At 40.3% G+C, this 15,794-nt stretch overlaps 2 protein-coding genes across 6 annotated transcripts; one reads left to right on the forward strand and one right to left on the reverse strand.

Annotated features, from left to right (window-relative positions):
• Window positions 1-176: 176 nt before the first annotated feature.
• On the reverse strand, window positions 177-6,295 carry luc7l (LUC7-like (S. cerevisiae)). Of its 4 annotated transcripts, XM_075458084.1 has the most exons (11): window positions 6,083-6,165; window positions 5,022-5,092; window positions 3,747-3,841; window positions 3,469-3,567; window positions 3,041-3,151; window positions 2,765-2,908; window positions 2,464-2,640; window positions 2,256-2,344; window positions 2,134-2,163; window positions 1,829-1,996; window positions 177-1,479 (listed from the first exon to the last, which is right to left on the reverse strand). In XM_075458084.1, exons 4-11 carry the CDS (start codon window positions 3,562-3,564, stop codon window positions 1,368-1,370), a joined length of 927 nt encoding a protein of 308 aa, XP_075314199.1. In that variant the 5' UTR covers window positions 3,565-3,567; window positions 3,747-3,841; window positions 5,022-5,092; window positions 6,083-6,165; the 3' UTR covers window positions 177-1,367. The 4 variants fall into 4 exon arrangements, with proteins under 4 accessions (XP_075314199.1, XP_075314198.1, XP_075314196.1 ...); XM_075458083.1 differs by lacking the exon at window positions 5,022-5,092 and having other exon boundaries at window positions 6,083-6,295; XM_075458081.1 differs by having other exon boundaries at window positions 3,747-5,092; window positions 6,083-6,110.
• Window positions 6,296-9,864: 3,569 nt separating this feature from the next.
• On the forward strand, window positions 9,865-15,621 carry fam234a (family with sequence similarity 234 member A). 2 transcript variants are annotated; one of them, XM_075457829.1, is made up of 12 exons: window positions 9,865-9,967; window positions 10,672-10,976; window positions 11,062-11,172; window positions 11,282-11,464; window positions 11,667-11,791; window positions 12,042-12,174; window positions 12,639-12,771; window positions 12,892-13,032; window positions 13,661-13,742; window positions 13,822-13,974; window positions 14,083-14,185; window positions 14,336-15,621. In XM_075457829.1, the coding sequence occupies exons 2-12, from the start codon at window positions 10,706-10,708 to the stop codon at window positions 14,539-14,541; spliced, it is 1,641 nt and encodes a 546-aa protein (XP_075313944.1). In that variant the 5' UTR covers window positions 9,865-9,967; window positions 10,672-10,705; the 3' UTR covers window positions 14,542-15,621. The 2 variants fall into 2 exon arrangements, with proteins under 2 accessions (XP_075313944.1, XP_075313945.1); XM_075457830.1 differs by having other exon boundaries at window positions 9,870-9,967; window positions 10,669-10,976.
• The last annotated feature ends 173 nt before the right edge of the window (window positions 15,622-15,794 follow it).

Raw genomic sequence — 15,794 nt, forward strand, 5'->3', positions numbered from 1 at the left:
TGAGACTGGCAAATCATTTGTTTTCATCTACGTTTTACAGCGTCCACACTTGTGAAATCGGGGTTGCATTTAAAGACTACATTCAATAAAATTGATCAATCTTTGTAACATACTGTGAGTGCCAACAACTAAACCATGACTAACACACTGTAAAAAAGAAAAAAAGTCAGCAGACAAACTTTTTTGTTTTGTTTTAATTGAGACTTTAAAGAAAGAATTCCAGCAGAAGAAATGGCTCCACACGTTAGGTCAAGCAGTGCATCCATTCAAATCTGTTTGCATTCAATTACAATTCTAGTCACAAGTAATTAGGTCCACGTTGGACCAGAATTTTCACACGTGACTTTAGTCGCGCATCTGTGCAGTTTTAGCACTGGATTTCCCAAATGTCTCACTTCTGCACCTACCGCCTCACACGCCAACACTAATTCTGGAGACATTATTTTAACTTCCTGCTCAATAAAAATAAATCAAGACTGAGAGAACTTATAAAAACAAGAAACTTGCCACAAATACAATTCAAAACAAACCTTTACTGAAACTGACCAAACTCACAACCTTCACTACTGGAAGCATAAAATTAAACTTACATTTGTTGATTTATTTCAAAAGAAAAATACAAACGGGGAAAAAGAGAAAAAAAAAGTGGAGATCGAAGTCAGATTAGAACACGAGCAACTTTCAAACCTTTGTGGGTTTTAATTTGAAAATTCAAGTGGGCTTTCATAACGTAGCGATGGAGACGTTTACGTGGACAGACATTCGAGAAACTGCATGTTGTCATTACAAAAAAAAAAAAAAACTTTAAGGAGAGGGGAACAAAAACTACTCGACAGGACAAGGCTTTTCAGACCGCTACAATCTGATGGCCAAAACATTTACACAATTCCTTCTTTTTTTTCTTCTTCTTTGTTTTCTCTTAAAAAAAAAAAAAAAAAAAAAAAGACCATCGGCTCATAATAAAAGATTACTGATCAGTTACATTATATGCTCCAGTCCAGTAGACCACTTTGTGTTTGTTTTTCCCCATTTGACTGATTTTAGAAAGGTGTTGGAGAACAAGACGAGGGATGGATTGGATACAGACAGCCACCAAACTACAGATGCGGTTATTTCGATATACACTCCACTACTGATCAATAACCAGCCTCTCAAATCCAGAAGTAATCTTGTGTATTTTGATACTAGAAAAGTGATTCCATATTACAGTTGATATGACGGTCGGTCGCAATGACAACTAAAGCAAAGAAAGGCTGGAGAACACAAGTGTCAAGGCAGGGACAGTGTTTAACAAGAGGGCAATATAAATGGACACACAGGTGAAAGACGGGAAGAAACTGTGTGTCATAGTGGATGGTGTTTGGTCTTTAGAAGTCCCCCATGTCCCTGTCGTCTGCTCGGCGGGAGTCCGACCTGCCGTTCATCCTGTCTCGCTCCCGTGATCGGTCTCTGGACGAGCGCTCTCGGTCCCTGGACGACCTGCGACATAAAAACACATTATGAACTCAGGGAGTCACAAAAAGGAGGTTCGTTGGGTAACAGCCAAATATCTTGCATCTGTGTGCAGGTAACGCTGGTAACATGATGACTGATGTCAGTTTGCTCTATGAAGCAACAGGTAATCAACACCCAAACGTGTAGATGTTGATCTGCTCGCTTTGGATAGAAAAATCAACCTGGTCATAACAGACAGAATCAATCTTAACGAGGCGGCTTAAACATTTCCTCTGAAAAATATCTTTAAACCAGCTCGCAAGAAATTAACTGGAGCAGCTTTGAGGAAGTTAAAGTAAGAGTTGGGAGGAAATGTGCGTGTTTGTGTACTTACTTGTGTCTTGAGCTCTGCTCGTGGCTATGGCTGTGACGGTGTCCACGGCTGCGTGAGCGGGACCGGCTGCGATGCCGCCTCCTCTTCTCCCTGGAGCGTGAACGAGAGCGCCGCTTGTCTCGGGATGTCGAACGCGAGCGCCTCCTTCTGCGGTCACGTGAACGGGACCTGATAAAAGCACCAGAGACGACCTTAAATCTAAAAATCGATCTCACTGCACATTTAAAAAATTTTTTCCCTCCCAATTAGTGTGAAACTGGTGTGACCAATACAATTTAAACAGATGGGTAAGTTCTCTGCCTTACCTTCTATGCTCTCTGCTCCGTGATCTGGTCCTACAAAAACAACAGAACAAAAATGAGATTAAATGATAAAATGTACACTGAACCTCCACTAATGCCACCAGGATTTATAAGTCTGTCCTCACTTTCTCTTCATCTTTTCCTCTTTCTCCCTCTCTTCTCGTCTCTTTAAGCGCTCCTGGTTCCTCTTCTCTTGCTTGTCGACCACAGTTTTCTGATTATTAAAAATGAAAACGGACTCTACTTATTGGTGAAACAAAATTTGAAAACAGTCAATCACCTGTCTTTTGTTTTTTGTTGACAGCACGCGTGGTGCTGCAGGCTGCTACATACCTTTAGTTGGTCCAGTTTCTCTCTGATCTGGATGAACCCCAGGTGAAGCTTCCCACCAAAATGGTCAGCCAGACGACGGTCGTTGTCATGGAGTCCTAGATAAGCAGAGCACACCTCACACACCCGGAGCTTCTGCTGCTGAAAGCTGGAGGCTGGCATGGAGTTTCTGTATTCTTCCTGAGGCGGAACAAGAAGGGTAACAAAAGAGAAAGAGAGGCATTGAAGGATCAAAGGAATAACAGAAGGAACAAAAACACGTACCACTGAGCTTTTAAGTTGCTTCAAAGCACTCATTACTAACCTCCGCATCCTTCTTCCTGGTGCGGACCTTCTCCACTTCCTGCAGGACCTTCTGAGCTTCATCCACGTTGCCTTCAGCTCCGAGCTGCTCAGCCTTGGCCAGGAGCTTTCCGATTTCCTCATTCAACTCATGCACCTTCTCTGCCTATAACAGTCAAACCATCACAGCTTAGGTCAGGTTACATGAAGAGATGGAAAACAGGGAAAAATTAACACTGCATTAAAAAAAAAACAAAAAAAAAAAACCTTGAGCTTCTTGAGATCTTGTGTCATTTACCTTTGCTGCAACCTCAGCACTGATCTCTTCTTGGGTCTCAGCCAGACGCTTCTTGGCTAGTTCTGTCCTTCGGTCACAGTCAGCAATGAATGACTCCAGGTGATCCACAGCCTTCAGATGAGAGAAAATGAGTTAATACCCAAAGACTTGCAAATCTGACCAAGTAGAAAACTTCAAAACCAGAGCTAAGATGGATCAAATCTCCATTTTCATTCTTGAGCTTTAAGTTAAAAAAAATAAATAAATAAATAAAAAGATACATGCTGAAGTAACAGTCCAACTGTTTAGACTTAAAAACAATTTAATGCTCATTTCTCTTGCAAAGCGATCCACACCTTCATCTTACTCGAGTAAACCTGCTTTTTAATTAAATTACCTAACAAGTCTACACCCAGCAAACACAATATCTATCGAGGGATATCACTCACATCAAGCTCAAAGAAAAGATCTCTTTCCTTGGAAGCGATTTCATAATCTGCCCGAAGTGCCAGGTCATGGATCTTTGTACACTCCCCCAGGTCCATACGCTATCATAAAAACAGAAGTGAATTATTTTGCACAGGTTGAAGTTACTAGAAGCAGATATTTTTGCTTTTTCTCACTATTGTAGTGGTGATATGTTCTTCAGAATCAAATGTGTTATGTCTTTATAGCATTTAAACAGCACCAGAGGACAGATTGAAACCATTTTCAATGGCCCACTTACAGTTCCAGACAGGATGTCATGTGGACAGCAGTTGAGAAGGTGACTTTTGCAGACTCGCTCGTCGGTGAACTTCACCCTCTGCCGCGTCTCATCCCCTGAAACAGTCCAAAATAACAACAATGAGGAAGATCTCACATACTTGATAGCAGGGGCGAGGTATCCAGTGCTTTCATACACATTACTGTAAATGCAAAGCATTCATGTGTCATATGTGTCAACGTAATTTAATTCAATGACTTTTTGCCCATCTAAAAGAATGAAAAACCAATTTTGATATCACAGACGAAACTTTTATTACCATTTCTAAACAAATAGTATTGGTGACAAACAAAAGGAGAACAGTGCTTCTGCTGGGCTGTTGCTCGTCTATTTCTGTGTGAAGTTGAAGTAAAAGTAAATGTGGTTTTACGTGTATATGGTACTTGTTTTTTTCTGCTTACCTTACCCAAGCCTCAATAAAAACACGGAACTTTAAGAACACCATTTAACTTACTATAAGGCTCAATCTCCACAATTTAATGCGGAGGATCAAAGGATTGTGCTAGTAAGGGTGTAACACAATGCTAAAATAACAACATGACTGGAGCTTCAAGTAACTAGTGTCAAAAGAACTATCTTGTATTTGCTGACATTTCACTGCACTGAAACTGACTATGCAGGAAAGATACTTGTTGAGACTGACGCCACATGTAAAGCTGTCGTGTGAATGTTCCATTCAAATCCTATATAAGTATGAAACATTGAATGAAAATTCAAAACAAATGGAAAAAAATCCAAGGGAAAAAAGTGGTTTATACACACTGTGATCTGCACCACATACTGTACCCTTCTGCATCTTCAAGACCTCAGCTGCAGAATTTTAAACCCGCTGTAGAAAAGTATAAATGGAAACAGTTTTCTTGCCCATACCTGTAGTAAGAAGTTGGGAGTCATACACAAAGTCAGATTGTAAATTATGTTTTTCAAAGTTTTTTTTTGTGTGGACTGCAACAGACTGCTTTCTGAAAAACAGACGTGTAATGGACTGCACTACGTGTAACAAACTGAGAATTGCTCGCTGGGACAAAACGCGACAAGACGTCTTAGCTCAAGCTGTGCATCACTACTCCAAGTTGCAAGTCAAGTAAATTCCTATGTACTTGTGTGCCACTGAGGAATTACCAACTTATGTTTTTGTATGATTAAAATAAATCATATCTACAAATAACTTTCCGGTAGGCAAACATATTGTTTGGATATTAATCATAACAGCTTTAAAAATTATGTGTGACTCACGGCTCGATGAACATGAGGCTTTTCTGCAACTCCTTTGCAGATTGATGTAGGCTGGCAATGATACACTGAACCTTAATGAATAAAATAAAGGGGCCACAATTGTTCAGTTTGTATGCAACAAATGTATGGGAAGAATTTGATATCATCACACATACACCCACAAACTCACAACACAAATTCACTCTTACTGCAGAGATTGCATTATCAGCTTGGTAAAAGCTGATCCATGGGGCTGTAATAATATTCAAAATACTGACCGACTTAACCTATTACCTAATCAACGGCAGGACTGCATTTAACTGCCATTTTCTACTAGCAGTAATCGGGCCTTAATCTGTTTCACACATTAAAGCCTGTATACACATGGATCAATGGACTGCAACACGTTGGTTTCCGGCAACAAACGCTATCAATTTGACACGATTTTAATCTATACAACGCAATAGAGCCTTGTTACATACTATTGTACTCAATACTTTATAAAAACATCGTATGTATATACTCCAAAACTTTAGTTTGTCAGATGATTACACCTGTGTTTGTGAGTTAGACTACAGCACAAACTTGATTCTGAACATTTTACTCAACTTATCCATTCAGTAAGTGTTTATAAGCAACCTGTTAACCTTGCAATTAACAGGTACAAGAGGCAACGTCAGAAATGTACGTCCATTTATTTACAGACGTAAAGACTAAGAATGTTTATCACTTAACTTTTTAACAAGGGGTCAACACCAGGGATAACTTGGATATGGTCCAGCGTTCGGCGTCATGGCGCCTGACGGTTCCGTAACTTCACAATAAACATGACCCGAGCAGTAGCTAACTTAGCTTAAAGGCTAAAAAAAAAATAGAAAGACAAAACTAAACCCATGTAAATACAACATAGGAACAGTTTTTTTTTCGGACGCCTTGGACCTAACGTTACTGTAATTTAAGCAGCCCTCTGCGGTATATCCATTCATGCAGGTCTGTCCATCACACGCCAACACAAGCCAGCCTCAGCAGAGCCTCCATCTTGGCTAGCTAGCTAGCTCAGTTAGCATGCTAAGGCAACTCACCATCCCTTGCTGTTCCCATTAGCTGGTCGAGCAAAGCTCTCATTTGAGCTTGGGCAGACATTATCGTGGATGTTCCGATGATATTTCTATACAGAAATCAAGCAGCTGACAACAGTTCCTCAGTTAGCAGGGTTACTCGAATATTTTATTCATCCAACCATCACCCCTCGAAGCTTTCCTCTACTTCGTAAGCTCGCCAGTTTCCGTCTCAAATTAAGGAAATGACGACGGAGCGAATAAGGAAGTTCAGTTCCGATAGAGCTGCTCCATATCTGCAATCAACCAATCGTAATGCTCGAGGACAAGTCGCTCGACCAACCACAGCGCACTGAATACGATCCTTATTTCCTTAACAGTTTCCCCAAACGTAGCCTCTCAGGCTGAATTATTTTGATAGCCTGTCTGACACTGGTATCACCTGTAACGATATTATACATTTTGGATGAGGTTAAATTATGTTAACGTTAAGAGTTAGTTGTTTGGTTTGAGGGTTAAGTTTACAAATATTTAAGCCAGGACTACCTGTCAGATAAATTCAGGGTTTAAATAACGCCTACCTAGTGTGGTTTTTAGTGATTTGTTTACGCAACTCAAGTTTGGGGAGAAATATGTAGAAATATGTGAAGGGAGTGGAAATCTATCCATTAATAATGAACAAACAGTTGATGAAATGAATGGAAATGTCAGTGCGTTTATATTTTCTGCTGCTAGTCAAAGTATTCCTATTAATCAAAATCAAAAGAAACAAATTAATGTTCCATGGTGGAACGATAAGTGCTCTAAAGCCATCAAGGATAGGAATAGAGCCTTTAAAATACTACGTAGAACACTTACGATGGACAATCTTATTAGTTATCAAGGGAAGAAGGCTGTAGCTCGGAAAATAATTAAAGAGACTAAGAGGGAATCATGGAGACAATTTTGTTCTTCAATAGGTAGAGAAACAACTTTGAATGAAGTTTGGATGATGATAAAGAAGATGATAGGAAAATATAAACCTCCTCATATCCCTGTTTTAATCAAAGATGGGATTCAAGCCATTTCAGATATTGATAAAGCCAATATGCTGGCTAAAGGTTTTGCAGATATACACAAGGGTAACCATCTTGAGGAACGATATAAAAAACGGAAAGAAGAAGTAATGAAAGTAAACCGGAATATCTTATACACCAAAGAATCAAATATGTCTTTTATGGATTCAGAGTTTAATATGACCAAACTTAAAAGGGCATTAAATAATACTGCATACTCTGCTCCAGGGAATGATAACTTATGTTATGTTATGTTCAGGAAATTACCGAACAATATTTTAGAAAAAATACTTAATCTTTTTAACAAAGTATGGAATGAAGGGAAATTACCATATATATGGAAATGGGCGAGAATCCTTCCATTCCCTAAACCAGGGAAAGACTCAAGTGACCCAGGAAATTATAGACCTATTGCACTCACTTCACATCTTGGCAAACTAATGGAAAAACTTTTAGTAACACGTCTAAATTATTTCTTAGAATACACCAACCCTCTTAAAGGATATCAAACAGGATTTAGGAAGTGCAAGTCAACAACTGATGCTTTGGTAAAAGTATGCAATGAAATTGAAAAGTCATTAGTAATGAAAGAAGTGATGGTTGCAGTGTTTCTGGATATTGAGAAAGCTTATGATACTATGTGGAGAGAAGGTCTTTTGATCAAGCTAGAAAAATTAGGAATTCATGGGAAAATGTATAACTATATACTTAACTTCCTTTCTCAACGGTCCATATGGATCAAAGTAGGTGATACACTATCCGATGAATTTATTGTAGAAAATGGTATTCCTCAAGGAAGTGTTATTAGTCCGATCTTGTTCAATATAATGATTAATGACATATACGAGAAACTGGGAGAAAATAATGAAGGTTTATTATATGCAGATGATGCTGTCATCTGGAGAAGAGGGCGCAACATCACATATGTTAATGGCAAGATGCAAAAGGATATTAATATACTTGAGCAATGGGGAGTGGATTGGGGTTTTAAATTTTCTGTACAAAAATCCCAGGTTGTGTATTTTACCAGGAAGAAAGTTCATGAAACCCACAAACTTATGCTATATAATCAGCAACTTGAGAGAAGGGAAAAATTTAAGTATCTGGGAATGTGGTTGGACTCCAAACTCACATGGAAATATCATATCAAATATATTGAAACCAAATGTAAAAAGGTAATTAATCTTATGAGGATGGTCACTGGACATAACTGGGGAACTGACAGGCAATCTTTGATTGACATATATATAGCACTGATCAGATCAAATATTGAGTATGGTTGTATAATATATAGCTCAGCATGTAAGTCTTCCCTTAAAAAAATTGAAAGAATGCAATTTAGGGCTCTAAGGATTGCCCTAGGTGCCTATTCAACAACTCCTACAAGTGCTTTATTAGTAGAAGCCAAGGAACCTCCTATTAAGTTCAGATATGATAAATTGTCATTAACCTACTGGGTCAGGCTGAAGGGAAGTTCTAACAACCCATCTCTCTCTGTATTTAATGATTGTTGGGAATATTCTAAAAAGTCCAATGGGTTTGGTTGAAATATTGATAAATTAGTTAATAATTATGGTCTAAAAGAGATAAAATGTGGACCAGCATTAGCTTTAAGTTGTATTCCTCCGTGGGTGCTCCCTGATCCAATAGTAAACATTGATTTATTGGCAGAAAAAAGAGAACATAGTATCAAACAAAGTTTTACTAATGCTTGCTTAAACTATTTGAATAATTATTATGGATATATGAAAATATTTACAGATGGATCTAAAAGACTTCAATGGTCGGTGTGGTATTGGTATTTACATCCCAGAATTTGATAAGAGATACAAATACAGAGTGAGTGACTTCCTATCAATATACTCTATAGAAATGACTGCAATAATAACAGCCCTACGATGGGTGGAAGAGATCAAGCCTCTTAGAACAATTATCTGTACTGACTCTATGGCAGCACTACAAAGTTTCATAACAGGAAACACAACACGTGAGGATCTGATATTAGAAGTGAAGCACCTGTTATTAAATATTTCTAACCTAGGATTAATAATTCAGTTTTGTTGGATTCCAGGCCATTATGGCATTATGGGAAACGAAATGGCTGACAAACTAGCTAAAAAGGCAATGGAATCAGAGCAAGTTACGATTCAAGTTCCAATGGGCAAAGGTGATATTAAAGCATTTATCCAAGCAAAAATTATGAAAAGATGGCAAGATGAATGGGAAGCAGAGAGTAATGCCAGACACTACCATCAGAACCAGAGAAGTATAGGAGGGAAAAGAATTACATCATTGGGTCTTAACAGACAGGAAGAAGTCGCATTTACCAGACTGAGATTGGGTCATACAGGCCTTAACGCTAGTTTATATTTGATAGGGAAAAGTAATGGCATGTGCTCAGAATGTCAAGTGTTAGAAGATGTCGCACATGTTTTATTTAAATGTAAAAAGTTTGATCAATCCAGACAGATATGGAAAAACCTTGAGGCAGAAAACGAAATTAACAATGTATTGCAGGAACAAGAAATGAAAGAAATAAGAATCAGATATTTACTTATGTATCTAAATGATACAGGTTTATTGAAAAGAATTTAATAATGTTTTATTTTTAATTTTATTTCTGTTTATTTGGTTTTGTTTTAGTTTACTTTGTTGATTTGAAATGAAATGTCATAGGCTATGTCCTTATTACACACTCCTGTGAAGTAGTTCAGTAGGTGGCGGTATATGTCGAAAAGATATGACCCGCCATTAAACAGAAGAAGAAGAAGAAGAAGAAGAACTCAAGTTTGTCTGTCAGGCCTGCTGCTGCTTGTTATCAGCCACACCAATGACCGCAGGGAACAACAGCAAAGTAAGGAAAAACTTCTCCGGTTTGCGTAAATGTATGTATGTGTATATATATATATATTTTTTTTTTTCACACAGATGGTGGGTATATCTTACGGAAACGTGACCCATAGTCCTGTTTTTGCTCAACAAGTTAGCTGATTAGCACAACCAGTTCTCAAACTTTTCTTGCCCAATCTAGCTAACAAGATCTCTTTCCGATCAAGATGAGACAGTTTGAGGAATTGACGTGATTTTGACCTTGGATTTGTTTGCTATGTCTTGGTGACACCGTCTATTGTTAATATCTTTATCATTTTACACGTTTTAACTCTTGGGATTATAGAGCAATTAACAGGGTGTGTTAACCTTAGCAAGGATGTCACGAGATTCGCCCCCCTCCCAGTGTTGGTTTTGTGTGTGTGGGTGTGTAGGGGTAGTTGAGAAATCTCTGGAGTCATTGCTGGTCCGTCTGAATAGACGCAGATCCACAAAGGGTGATACAGCAGAACTATCTCGACTGTCAGGCTGCTGCCTCCGCATTTATCTTTTTTCACTCTGTCTGTTTTGTCTTGATATTTTCACGCATGTAGATCTGTAATCCCCTTCACACTGGGACTAGGCCGTGTGCCACAGCGGTAGCATTCACTCTAATCAATTAACTGGATTTTGAGTTAACATAATGTCAAGGCATGGTTTTGCTCTAGTCTCCTCTCCTCTTTCAAGCAGATCTGTGGGCCAGTAATGCATTGAAAAGGCAGCAATGGAGACCACAGACCATACCACTGAGGGCGACCCCCTCAAGAGTGGAGACGAGGGGGTAGAAACTCTGACAGCACCGTCAGCAACAGAACTGAAGAAGAAGTCTTGTAATGAAGGCTTGGGTTTTGCCAAACTGACCCACTGGAGAACCGCAGTCTTCTTTCTGTCCGTGTTCCTGTGCCTCATTGTAGTGTTTGCCTTCTCTTTCATCATCCCCTGTCCTGTAAGACCACAGTATCTTGTTACCTGGAACAAGACTTTCTCTGAAGCAGGTGTGTATCCATGTGTGCGCTTTTCACCTCTTGTGAGAATCCAAACTGTGAGACTAACTACCACCTTCTCATTTCCTCTGCGCAGCAACCTATAACTTCCTTGCAGTTGAGCATGCAAGCGATGACAAGGTGAGGGATGTCCTGTTTGTCCTCGAAAACACAATGGGCACGCAGAACAAATCATGTGCTGACCAAGGTATAAAGCGTTTGTCATCTTCATGAAATGAAAAAGACTCGAGTTTGACTGGCTACGAAGTGACTGTGCTGTTCAGGTGTAATTCAGATGAACACCGTGTGTTTTCCAGGTCTGTCGTCACCATGTGTGATTATGGTAGCAGTGGATGGCACAGATGGAGAGACTCTGTGGGAGAGGCCGCTGGATCCCAAGTTTTACTGGGCCCAGTGTGGGATGGACAAGGACACGGAGAGAGCCTGGCACTGTCTGCTGTCCCACGCTGACAACATCACAGCCATTGACAAATACACGGGTTAGTGACTCATTGCCCGTCTCCTTGTTGTGTATTATATACGTATTCATAAAAGATGAGAAAGTTTTATCTTAACAAATGGAGAAGCAGTTGAGCACTGTAAATTGTGTAAAGAACCACGGAATCAAGGAATAAGAAGGCTGTGTTTTATAAATCCTGTCAAACCGAATAAAAAGCTGTTGGTTGATGTGTTTGATGTCAGGTGATGTGGTTTGGCAGCAACCGAAGCCTAACGTTCTGCAGAGCTCGTTGCCTGTGCTTAGCGTCCCAGATCTGGATGGGGACAAGGTCAGGGATGTGGTTCTGGTGGCATCTAACAACACACAGGTGAGCTCCAGTAATTTCATTCCTTGAGTTTGTAAAAAGATTTATTTCCTGCCTTGCTTTTTTCAATCTTGTAGTGCAACTAATGTATGCTGTATGTTACGACTCTTAATTGTTAGATAATCGAGTATTTTTGCTCCGCCCCTGGTTATACTGTATACAAATGATGGGAAGTGGCAGTGAAATCATCTTTCTGTCGAAGCAAATCAGAATCCATTAAAAACAATATCGGCGTCGCTGATGTCATCTGCAGACTCAGCTGGTGTTGCTCTCAGGGCGGACGGGTGTCCAGATTGGCTCCACTGTGATTCTTGATTCAATGGAGACGAGCGGCCATCTTCTCCATCGCACTAAAGAGGGTTCGTACTACATACTTCTGCAAAAAGGTACGTGTCTGAAATAAGTTGTTACAGTAAAGAGAAAATAAAAAAATAAAAATAAAAAAAAGTGCTGCAGATGTGCAGTTAAACATGTGAAGTGGAAGATTTACAATCACAGCACAGGGACAGGTCCTCCAAAGCCAATTGCATCCATATCCCTGAAAACATGGCGTCTTCCTCGCCCCAAAAGTATGCAGCCTTCCGGTTCAGCCAAGACATGATATTGGGATTATGGTGTGTACGTAATGCAAATAAGTTCAGCGCACCTTTTTTTTTGGCCAAAGTAGTCAGACAAAGATGTTTACGTGGCATTGTCTTATTCAAAGTGAGGCCATAGCCACTTATTTATTGTGCCAGCTTTGGTTTTGGTTACCCAGGGCTGATACCACCAGTACGGAAAACTGCGTATGTGTACACTTGGATATTTGACATCCGGTGGCAGTAGTGAATAAGTGTGAACTCACTCACAGACACTGGCGTGTATGGACTGGCACTGTGGAAGATTGCTGCCGAGGCCAAAGCCGGGATGAACGCGGGCCTCAAGACTGACAAAAACCTGGAGAAAAACGCCAGCGCTGAAACTGGCCTCGTCCCCATCTACGAGTAAGAAGCAGCCTTCACTGACCCCCTCCGTTATCACTCGCAGCATTTCAGCTTGCCGTCACTGCGGCTTTAGCCGGAGCCTTTTGAGGCTATACGCAAACATTTGTTCTTACTCCATAGGTCTGAGGCAGCGAGTGTGTTGAGAACCAAAGAAACGGACGATTCGTCCGACCTGCTGCTTGTGACTGGGACAGGGGTGGCGTTGGTTGATGGAAAAAAGTTGCAGCTTCGGTGGAGAGTCAACACCAGCTCAGTCCTCAGGTAACTTGGTCCGTTTTTAAAGTCTTTCACATGCTCAATTGCAGATATTAGAAGAATGAATGTGTGCACTGGTGTGTTGCCTCTTCGCTGGTTGCACTATTTAGTCGGACGAGAAGTTTGCATCACCTTGTGGCAGCTGTTGCAGTGAAAGGAAGGTTTGCTGTTGAGGCCATCCCCGACAGGGAAGGGGCACAAGCTGATAAACACAAGCTCAATCTGAAAGGATTTTAACTTGGTTGGTTTTATTTCAAAAGCTCCAAAACATTCTGCTCGGGTTTCTAAAATGTAAATATTCGTGGCTTTTCTTGATATTTATCTGAAATATAGTTTTAGGTCGTTTTAAAGGTTTCAGACACAAAATGATTAATTGGGGGGGAAAAAAACAGTAAATTTGTTGCTCTAAAATTAATATAAAACTGTACATCATGTTAATATATAACGACTTGTAATAACAGTTGTGGAGAATGAGTTTGTTGCTATGATGCCAGCCTCTCTTTTCTCTTTCCATACGTCCTAATGACTCAGTTAGGTGATTATTTATGATTCATGTTGATCATCAATCCTGTAAAAGCCTTGGGAGTACACAGTAAATATAACAGTCATACTATTTCCTCCATTATTCTTTCAGCCAGCCGTCTTTTGGCTACTTTAACAATGATGATGTCATTGATGTTGTGGTCGAGGAGGACGTAGGCAACAACACAAAGAGGGTAAGTACACTTTCTGTGCCTCATACGCTGAGGAATTGAGACCGCGCATTAACAGTACCGCTGTCTGTCGTCAACGTAGATACTCATCCTGGATGGGAAGTCTGGTGGCGAGCTGTGGGATGTCAACCTTTTGGCTGCTGCCAACTCCCCGAGACCCGCCTCAGTACACACCTCCAACTACTTCTCGGTCTTCATGTTTTGGGGCTCGATGCGTTCAGAATCCAATTCATCCGTAAGCACACTGCTTTCATCATGATGCATTCAACTGTTTGGTTACTCAGAGATTCACAAACAAAACATGTTGTTTTTTTTTTGGCTTCTCGAACGTTTCTTTTTTCAGGAATTGTTAACCAACGATCGGCGCGCTTACATGCTGCATCCTCTCCATTCTAAAGTTCTCCTCGAGTCCCCCAACGTGATGGACCACATTGTAACATTCAGAGGTGCTCTTTGCTCTTGTATTTTAACGCCTTTCTGATTTAAATGGCAACATGCTACCTACTGATTCGAGGTGCGGTGAAACGCACCTCTCAGGTATTTTGGTGACCGTGTTTGTGTGTTTTTTAAAAAAATTTTTTTTTTTTTTATCTTAGCCACACTCATGGAGCGCGGACGCCACGCTGCCTACCTCCTGCTGATGGGTCCTGAAGAGGACGGAGCTGAAGGCACTGTGGTCCTCAGCAAGCATAAGCTGAAGCAGGACGTCCCTTTTTGCAAAATACTCCGTATCGGCGCTGGCGGGGTTTCAGAAACCAATGATGACATCCTAGAGGCCTTCAATCGACTCCGCTTCAGCTGAAAACCCATCTGTAACTTCTGTGCTTCCTCAGTTTAGTTTTTTTTTTTTGTCTTTGGACTTTAAAACCAAAGTTTGAACACTAGTTATCACTTTCCAACTGCTCACCACCAAAGAAAATCCTTCATATCTAGAAGAATTGAGCTGTCGACTTTATTTGACAGGGCTCTTCCGTTAATCTTTTCTGGCCAAAGTGGGCATTGCCCGATTTTTAGACTTGACCGCACGTATGCTGTCAGAAGTTTAAGAAGCTGCCGTTCGCTGTCAATCTCTCCAGACAGATTGCTTGTCTCCTGCTGAAAAACCCATAGAGCCTGCCTCGCTGTTTCGTTTCTTGCACTTTTTCGGTATCGGTGCAATGCTCTCTGAATGTTTAGAGGCTGGGTTATTATTAGATCTATGCAACAGCGTGCCACACTGTGCTTTAAAGGTAGCGGGCGCATGCTACTGCAGGGGTTAGTTCATGAGTATTTGAAATGACTATCGCCTTAAAGAAATTGTTCCACAGTGATGGGGCGAGTTCAGTTGGGGAACAATTGCTGAAACGGATGTAAACGTATAAAAGCAGTCAAAGGTTTGACTGGGATCATCTATACATACTGAAACTTGAAATGCAACAGAACCCCACAAAGTGTACACTGAAAGTGATTGTTGTTATGTATGAGCTGTGTTAAAGTGTTTAGATGTCAGTGATGCTGTTGCCAACAATCGAGACAAATGTTGGTTACTTCCTTCCTTCAAGATGCTGTAACTGGTGCAGCCAGTTTCCAGGACATGGGTCAGGCCTCGTCATGGAGTAAACGAAATCTTCAAGAGGAGATGTTGAAGAACTTTACCGGAGTCTGAAAGGTTCTTGAGTCATTGCTGTTGGTTTTACAGCTTTTTGTAAAGCTTCTCTCCCTTCAGTGGTTTTTTTTTATTCGGTACATGGGTGAAAAGGAGTTTTTTTGTTTTTGTTTTGTTTTGTTTTTTTTGTTTAACATTAATATATTGATCCTGTAGAGCAGGCCTATATTGTAGCTGATATTTCTCTGAGTTGTGATGAACTGTTTGAATGTGGACAAATAAACCTTTTTAATATAACGACTTTTGTTTAGTTTCAACATTTAATGTCAAACGCACAAAAAAAATACTGCAATTGCTCCCAATTGTCCCAAACGATAAAGGCCAAATGAAAAAACGGGTGTTTTGCCGCCATCTTGTGCATGAACTTAAAGGGATAGTTCGCCTCTTTTGACATGAAGCTGTATGACATC

The sequence above is a fragment of the Odontesthes bonariensis genome, chromosome 23, assembly GCF_027942865.1.
Source record: "Odontesthes bonariensis isolate fOdoBon6 chromosome 23, fOdoBon6.hap1, whole genome shotgun sequence".
In the NCBI taxonomy this organism is placed as follows: Eukaryota; Metazoa; Chordata; class Actinopteri; order Atheriniformes; family Atherinopsidae; genus Odontesthes; species Odontesthes bonariensis.